The following is an 8,583-nucleotide window of genomic DNA, read 5'->3' on the forward strand; positions in this document are numbered from 1 at the left end:
AAAATTTAAAACAAGATTCCACTTAAGTAATTAATTCTGTTACCGAAAAATCTAAAAATACATTTACACAGTTTATTTTTATAGTCATTTTAAGTACAAATTTGGACGAAATTACATATTAAAAACCTAGGATAACTCTTTTAGTTATTTTGTTGTGATTGTATAATATTATTCGTGGGTACTTGAAACTTCTAAAGTATACTATTATATATCTATGGTAGTACCACGGTTTTTTGTTGATGTATAACGCGTTATAAGTACCTAATAAATATTATGATATGATTAATTTGAAATTTATTATAGGTACCTAATATAATATTATGTCTTATACCTAGACTAACATACCGTCTCCACTCAGAATCGTTTTTCTTATACAATGATATTATATCATTGAATTCAAATTTAATACCATCCATTATACAGTGACCCACTTGTAACCTACTGTACAGCAGAGCGAAATCCACCTTTTTAAAAATACATATTTAAATTATTTTTAAGCCTATTTATACGACATATCGTATTAATATTATAGATAATGATAAAATAAATTATAATAATAGCAATATAAATAAATGTGTCATAAAATATACTTTAAATATCACTTATCAATATAGAGTGACAGATTCCGTGGAAACTTGAAACTTTCAGCCGTTTTTAAATTTGTATTTTCTTTACAAAGTATAATTTTCAAAATATTTTGCTAATTTTCAGTTATTTTAAAATTACGATTATTTTAAGTTTTTTTATAAATGTTGGTAAATTGTTTGTCGCAGTCAAAATACTTAAAATCCTACTTTACGATAAGTTGTTCGTATTTTATTAAAAATATATGAAATGCATAAGTTAAGATTAAACTAACTATAAATAAAAGTCGAAAGATATTCCATAAATATTTTTTATGAGCATTTTTTTTTACCCATTTTATTTTTAAATTAGTTGTTTTTTGATCTAGGGCTGTATTGTTGGAGCGAAAATTAAATAAGTTCTTTTTTTGGGAATTCGAAATAAATATTGTTCAATTTGTGTAAGAGCTCAAACCAACTCAAATGAACCTACCTCCAGCCACTAATGATATAAAAATTGGGATGGTACATCAACTGGTATGGAATCTGATATAATTCTCGAAGGCTTCAAACAAAGTATCCCCATGTACAATATAATATATCGCAAACTGATTGGTGATGGTAATAGTTCCGTTAAAAAAAAGTTGAGTATGGCACAACCTTATGGTCCAAACTATCCAGTAAAAAAAAATTAAATCATATATTACGGAATTACATGAATCGAATAAATGACATAGCGGGGAAAATAAAATGTTCCAGTAGTAATTTTGATAAAATTATTAAAAAATAATAAACTTAGACTACGGTAGGTGTATATTGACATATTGTTCATTAATATATACTACCTATGTCCTATATACATATTATTAGTATATTACATATCATTAAAAGTGGGTTCATCATATTAATTGAAATGATTTTATTTAGATATGGTATTACAAAAGCTATTCACCACTGGAAACATCTAGACAACTTAACTATAAATCAAAAGTCAACTTTTTTAAAAAGAATTTTAGACAATGGACAGTATCACGTATTTGGTTGTCATGACAAATGCGATCCGTTAGCAAAAATAAATTTAAAATGTTTATACATTAAAATAATATTTTAATTTAAAAAATGATTTTCAGGTATTTTTGTAAAGCTGAATCCTAATACCCTAAACCATGTTCCGGAAGTGGAAAAATGTGGCTTATAGCAAGATATCATTGCAGCCAAAAATTTAGTGGCATATTATGCAGATAGTTTAATTTACGATATAAATAACAATTATGTAGAATCGTATAATAGTGCTGTTGCCAAATTTGTGAGTGGGGGGGAGGGGGGGAATAATAAATTATTCTGTAAGAGGTAGGTAATGATTAAAAAATTCTATACATAATATAAAGTAGTTAAGGGGCCTGCTCGCGACCTGTTTTTTCTCAAAAACATGCCTTACAGGAAAAACTCTCACGCCTCGTAGATTGGTCCGATTTCAGTAATTTTTTTTTTGTTAAATATAGGAAAACTTGATACGTGTGCAGGGGGTATTGGATTTGGATTTTCAAAATTATTTTTCGAAATCTTATATTACAAGTTTGAATTTAGTCCATTTTTACAACTTTTTAGTTTTTGTATTATTATTTCTTTTTAGCAACGTAATCAAAAATCGAAGTCCAATGCACCCTGTAAAAAATATTCTTCTATCTAACAAAAAAAAAATAATTACGGAAATCGGACCAATCTACGAGGTGTGAGAGTTTTTCCTGTAAAGTGTGTTTTGGTCGATATAACACACCCTATCAACCCCCACCCCCCTAAATAGGTATTGGGTAGTAGATTAGTGGAAAAGTCTTATAAATGAGATGGCAACTAAAATATAAAATTTAATCTTCAAATTGTATAGAATTGCGGATAATTTGAAAAGTCGCAACCAGCCCCCTTAAGGTAATCTTTATTTCATAAATGATTTTATAGGTTCATATAATACAAGAAGCATGACAGTAGTGTCCTCTTTTAATTTTGGTCCTGATTATATACGTCAAATGCATAAAACTGCTACCAAACAAAGTCCAGGACAGTTTACCAAATTATATATACGAAAATTACAGAAAGATAAGGTTTACAGGCTGCAGAATATTAAAAAATCAAAACTCAACTTATTCGGAACATCTACCAGGTTTATACAATTTTTTTAATAATTAAATTTGTCTCATTTATGATTGTTTAAAATACGATAAAATTATTTTAGTTCACACACTAGTAAAATGAAAAAAATTTCTGGACCCGATAAAGTTTACGGAAATCCATGCGATGAGCTGGGTTGCGCTGACTTCCCGATTTCAGTGAAAGATTTGGAAGACAGACAAACTAATATTTTAAATAATTTAAAACTAAGTGTGGAGGAAATACATTTATTAGAAATACGTACAGTAGATCAATCTAAAAGCGATGATTGGCACAGGGAACGAAAAAACCCCCTCACTGCCTAAAATTTCGGTCGAGTATGTAAATTAAGAAACAAAAAATCAAGGATAAATATTAACTTTGTGACAAATCAATGTGCAAAGCGACTTGGATTGTTTCGTTTTGATGCAGCAGTGCACTGGCACTGGACTGGAATAGGTCATTCACATGCCAAGTCTCTTCAGTACTGTGCACCACAAGTGCACTCTTGAGTTAAATATGTACAGTTCAATGTTAAGTTACATGTACTACCGTCCATGATAAATTATACAGGTATGTCAGCAATATTACTAGTTTAGAAACAAAAATTTAACAAATCGCGCACCTACCCTCCGCCCAGCAATGTACTGTGACGTAAGCATTTCTCCGGTTTCCCTTGGTCCACCGCCGTCACTGCCACAATAGCCGCCGCCGCTGCCGAAGACTCCACTACTACTCCATCGTTCAACCTGTTTGAGAAATGCTTACGTCACAGACATGCGTATTATGAGTTGCTGACATACCTGTATAATTTGTCATGCTACTGTCTTTGAAAAGTCCATTACCAACACAAGCATTCAACCCAGACAAGTTCGTTATTCCAACATATGTACAAAACAAGTTAGCTGACTCAGGATACAACAAACGTGGCAACATTGATATATTATTGGAAGCGGAGCTATTTTTTGACATTATAAAGACGCCTTTAAACATGTGATATCAGAACAAGCTTCGTTTCAAAGTACTGTGTTTGGTTGGATTCTGACAGGTCAAGTAGTCACAAACTACCATCAAAGTGTGTCAAACCCCGTCATGTGCAACTCGTCTGCACTCTCCCTGTTTATTACTACTTCAGCAAGAGACAGAGCTGAAGAAGAAGAAGAAGTTGAAAGACATTTTAAATCAACAGTAGTTAGAACAGAAACCAGTTGGCTTATGGTACGACTACCCCTCAAGCTACATCCTGAAGTAATATGAAGTACTATATTTATGGCAAAAAGACTACAGCAAAACTAAGAGTCGTGTTTGACGCATCAGCCAAAGGAAGCTCTGGAATGTCTCTAAACAATATTATGTTGAAAGGTCCTACTGTACAGCCAACATTACATTCTGTCTTACTGCGATTTCGAACCCAAAAATTCGCACTGACAGGTGATTTTGAAAAAATGTACCGGCAGATCTTAGTGCATCTGGACGACTGCAAACTTCAAAGAATCCTATACAGGTCCAGCCCTTCCGAGACTCTCAAAGAATACACATTACGAACGATTACATATGGCACTAAGTCTGCCGTATCTGGTGACTCGATGGTTAAGCCAAATTGGTCCCGAAGCTTGTAGGTCAAATGCACAGAGAACGATTCGTGACGATTTCTATTTGGACGACTCTTTATCAGAGGGGGAATCAATTGAGGACAGCTGAAACTTGTAAAATGATATATCAAATACACTGCTGAGTGCAGGCATGTCATTACGGTAATGGTCTACAAATTCAAGTGTATTGTCCAATAAGTTAGCAATATCAGAACCAGACCCAAATTACCTACTCAAGTTGCATGAGAATGACACTGTTAGTACTCTAGGTGTCACCTGGAATCCCCATGTAGAAGGTTTCCAATTCATAGTAAGCCTCGTAGCCTCGTATACATATGTTGAAACGATCCCTACTCGCGGATATAAATAAAGTTTTTGATCCATTAGGATTCATTTCACCGGTGTTGGCCAAGGGAAAAATATTCGTACAACAGTTGAGTCTTTTAAAACTGGGTTGGGACACACGTTTACCGAAAGAACTGCAGAACAATAGCTTTTATGGTGAGCTAAGTGCACTGGAAGCATTAAGGATTCCACGCAGATTGATGTATTCACATGAGCACATAGAGCTGCATAGGTTTAGTCATGTATCTCAAGAAGCATACGGTACCTGTGTATATGTAAAAACCACAGATGATCACGGACAAGTTACTGTGTTGTTGTATATGCCTAAGTCACGAGTGGCACCAACTAAGCAAACAACCATTGCGAGACTAGAGTTGCGTGGCGCTGTATTGCTGATGGAAATAATTGTGGACGTAGTTGATGAACTAAAACGAATGGACATTCAAGTCAATCAATCGAGTGTAATGTTGCGTACAGATTCTACTATAGTCCTAGCTTGGATGAGAACCATTAAAGTCTTATGTTGCGAACAGAGTCACTCGATTCTTGACCATTCTGTTCAGTCTCGATGGAAACACGTTCCAACCAACCAAAACTCAGCAGACATAATCTCCAGATGAACATCAACGACGGCAATCAAAACCAACATGTTATGGTGGACGGGTCCTCAATGGTTACTACGTCCCAGAGTTGATTGGCCTTCGGGAGTGACAGTAGATGATGAGGATATCCCAGAAGTGAGGTGCATCCAGCTTACATTAGTTGCTGTCTGTGCATCGAACACTGTGTTAGATAGATATCCAGAATGGAATTCATTGATTAGAACAACTGGCTGGCTACTACGATTCAGTCACAACGCCCAGGCGACCAAAATGACACGGTTACCTAAAATGTATGGTTCTCTGACGGTGACAGAACTTACTAAAGCTCAAACAGTTTGATTACAGTATGTGCAGTCTATCGAGTTCAAAGAAGAATTAACAGTCTTAAAAAAAAGAAACCAGTTTCATCGAAAAGTCGTCTTAAGTAGTGACTTAAGGGTTGAGTGCAACCCTTTCATTAATCAAGATGGCCTTGTCTGAGTGGGTGGAAGGTTATCTTTGTTAAACTTGTCTGATCAGCGAAAATTTCGTATAGTACTCCCCCCTCGTCACAAAATAACCAGAATGATCTTCGAACATAAGCATAAACGTCTGTTGCACGCAGGCCTACAAGCCTAGAAGCGTTGCTTACAAGCTTATATACACGGTTTTGGCCTCTACATGGACGCGACACAGCTAGATTCACTGTTCATAAATGCATCACTTGTTTTAGGCATCATCCTACCACACTGATTCCGTGCATGACAACCATTACCTAGACAACGGACTAGTATCGAACGCCCATTCACACATACAGTAGTAGACTTCTTTGACCGATCAGTGTTCGTAGTGGCATCAGAAGAGTAACATCAACTAGGGCATATATTTCAGTGTTTGTTTGTTTTAGTACACGTACAATCCATTTAGAGCTTGTGAACGGATTGACGTCTAATGCCTTTATAGCAGCATTAAAAAGGTTCATTGGTTGCAGAGGTAGTCTTCAATACATGTATAGCGACAATGGCACTAATTGTGTGGGTGTCAACAAAGAATTACGTATGTATATTCAACAGTTGCACAAGGATGACCATCTAGACAAGTCCATTAAATTGTCAGGAATGCAGTGGAATTTCAATCCGCCAGCCACATCACATTTTGGTAGCTTGTGGGAATCTGCAGTCAAGTCAACCAAAACACATTTGTTAAAGTTTAAAAGGGAGCATTATTCACATTCGAAGAATTAAGTACGTTGCTGTGCCAAGTCGAAACGGTGCTAAACTCTAGACCGATGACATCACTTAGTACTGACCCTTCAGATTATTCAGCGTTAACTCCAGCACACTTCCTTATTGGTAACAGCCCACTTACTCAAGTACTTGAACAAACTATTGCCACAGAACCAAGAAGCAAGTGGAAACTTTGGATATTGGTGAGGTTTCAATCACAACACTTTTGAATAGGTGGATTCGAGAGTATTCACCCCAGTTGCAGAAGCGCGGTCGATGGTTATCATTGAGTAGTCCAGTAAAGGTAGGCGATTTGGCTATCTCCAAAGAAGACAATCAACCAGTCAGGCACTGGAAGTAGGTACGAGTAACAGCAGTTCATCTTAGTCTGGATGGGATAACCAGGGTAGTTACAATTAGGAATTCAGCTGGCAAAGAATACCAGCGTCCAGTGGTCAAGATAGCCGTACTCCTGACATCTGTAGATGGAGAACGCGAAGATACCATAATTTAGGCTGCCAAGACTCAGGGACTATCTCATTGTTAAATAAGTAATCTTTCAAAGAACGAAATGTTGGTGCCAGCCAAAGTTTAAATGTCCAGCCACTGAAATTAAGATTGTAAATGTTTGATGTGATAACGGTACTTGGCGCATAGGTTATTGTTCAAATGGCTACATCAAAGCCAAGGCTTTCCATTGTTTCTACAAATAGTTATTCAGATTTTTATGATTTTCAAAATAAAGCTTCAAGAACATTTTGGAAAAGAAGCATAGAAGGTACAGGTGAAAAAATGAAATGGCTTAGAGTAAAGTGGATGCGCCTTCAAAAATCAACACTATTTATCATGAAATTTAAATACAATTTATCAGATGAACTATTTATAGAACTTAATATTTCGCCAAACGTCCAAAAAAAAAGCATCAACAATTATACAAGGAGGAAATCCATTGAAGCTATCAAAAAAATATAAATCAATTATTCCAATTACCGAATCTAAAAAAAAGGATCTTGTAACGGAACAAATATATACTACTAAAAACGGCCATTTTCATGGCCAACACATATCACTATAGGGAGGGAAACACGAGACCGTTGAGAAAGATATTTATTTTGCCGATGGAAAACGACATCATGACAACCAAGCAACCATCGGAACGAGGACAGTTTGGCTTGCCTAACCATGGGTCGGCAGCGAATCAGGAACCAGAATACATTGGGGAACGGGTATATATACGGGTGCGTTTCCCAATAATCATCACTTATCATCACATACCTCAGTCAAACATACCTCAGTCAACAGTCAACCTGTCAAGACGTTAACTGCCAACCAAAACTCTGCAGCCAGCGTTCAGCAGCAGCTCCTTCAAAACAGCCGTCTTTACCGCTCTCAACAGGGCATCAGCGCCCACGGTTCACACCCGGACCGGTCTCTACAACAGCCGTTTTCACCGCTCTCAACAGGGCACCAGCGCCCACGGTTCACACCTGAACCGATCAAACCAACAGCCGTTTTCACCGCTCTCAACAGTGCATCAGCGCCCACAAGTAAGCCGTCGCGGAAGTGACGTCCCTCCGTAAACAGCTGTCGTGGGGCCACGCCCTCACATAGCCACAGCATCCCCTTCCCAAAAGGCCCACCCACTCACTATGGGTAGGAAACGTAAAGTGAGCAACCCCCAACCAACCAAAAAACTAAAAATTGCACGCAACGCTCATCACCCCCCAAGACTTCCGACTCCGAAACACTAGACTCATTCTCTGACTCTAGTATCTCATCCCATCACTCAATATCTTCACTAACTTCCAAACGCTCAACTGACACGTTACCCACTACGAAAACCACTATCACCCCAACCGCCCAAACTCCTCCCAAAACTACACTAATCTCCAGACCCCCACCTATCATATTAAAATCCGTTGCCTGGCGAATGGTGGCGCCGGTCGTCTACACACTCCCAAAACTACAATCAAACTCCCTGTCTGCGAAATCTTCCGGTGATCGCGTAACCTTGCGGGTCGCAGATGCGACCCAGTTCCGACTGGTCCAGAAGACTACTCGAACAACAAACTGTAATTCACTACTTTTCGCTCCTGAAGAACGCTCCCTTAAGGTCGTTCTAGAAAGGTAC

The 8,583-nt window shown here is 37.2% G+C and overlaps 1 protein-coding gene across 1 annotated transcript; it reads left to right on the plus strand.

Annotated features, from left to right (window-relative positions):
• The first annotated feature begins 4,635 nt into the window (after positions 1 to 4,635).
• On the plus strand, positions 4,636 to 5,265 carry LOC103310093. Its single transcript, XM_008187223.1, has one exon. The coding sequence runs from the start codon at positions 4,636 to 4,638 to the stop codon at positions 5,263 to 5,265; it is 630 nt and encodes a 209-aa protein (XP_008185445.1).
• Positions 5,266 to 8,583: the final 3,318 nt, after the last annotated feature.

This window comes from Acyrthosiphon pisum, chromosome X (genome assembly GCF_005508785.2).
Source record: "Acyrthosiphon pisum isolate AL4f chromosome X, pea_aphid_22Mar2018_4r6ur, whole genome shotgun sequence".
Lineage (NCBI taxonomy): Eukaryota > Metazoa > Arthropoda > Insecta > Hemiptera > Aphididae > Acyrthosiphon > Acyrthosiphon pisum.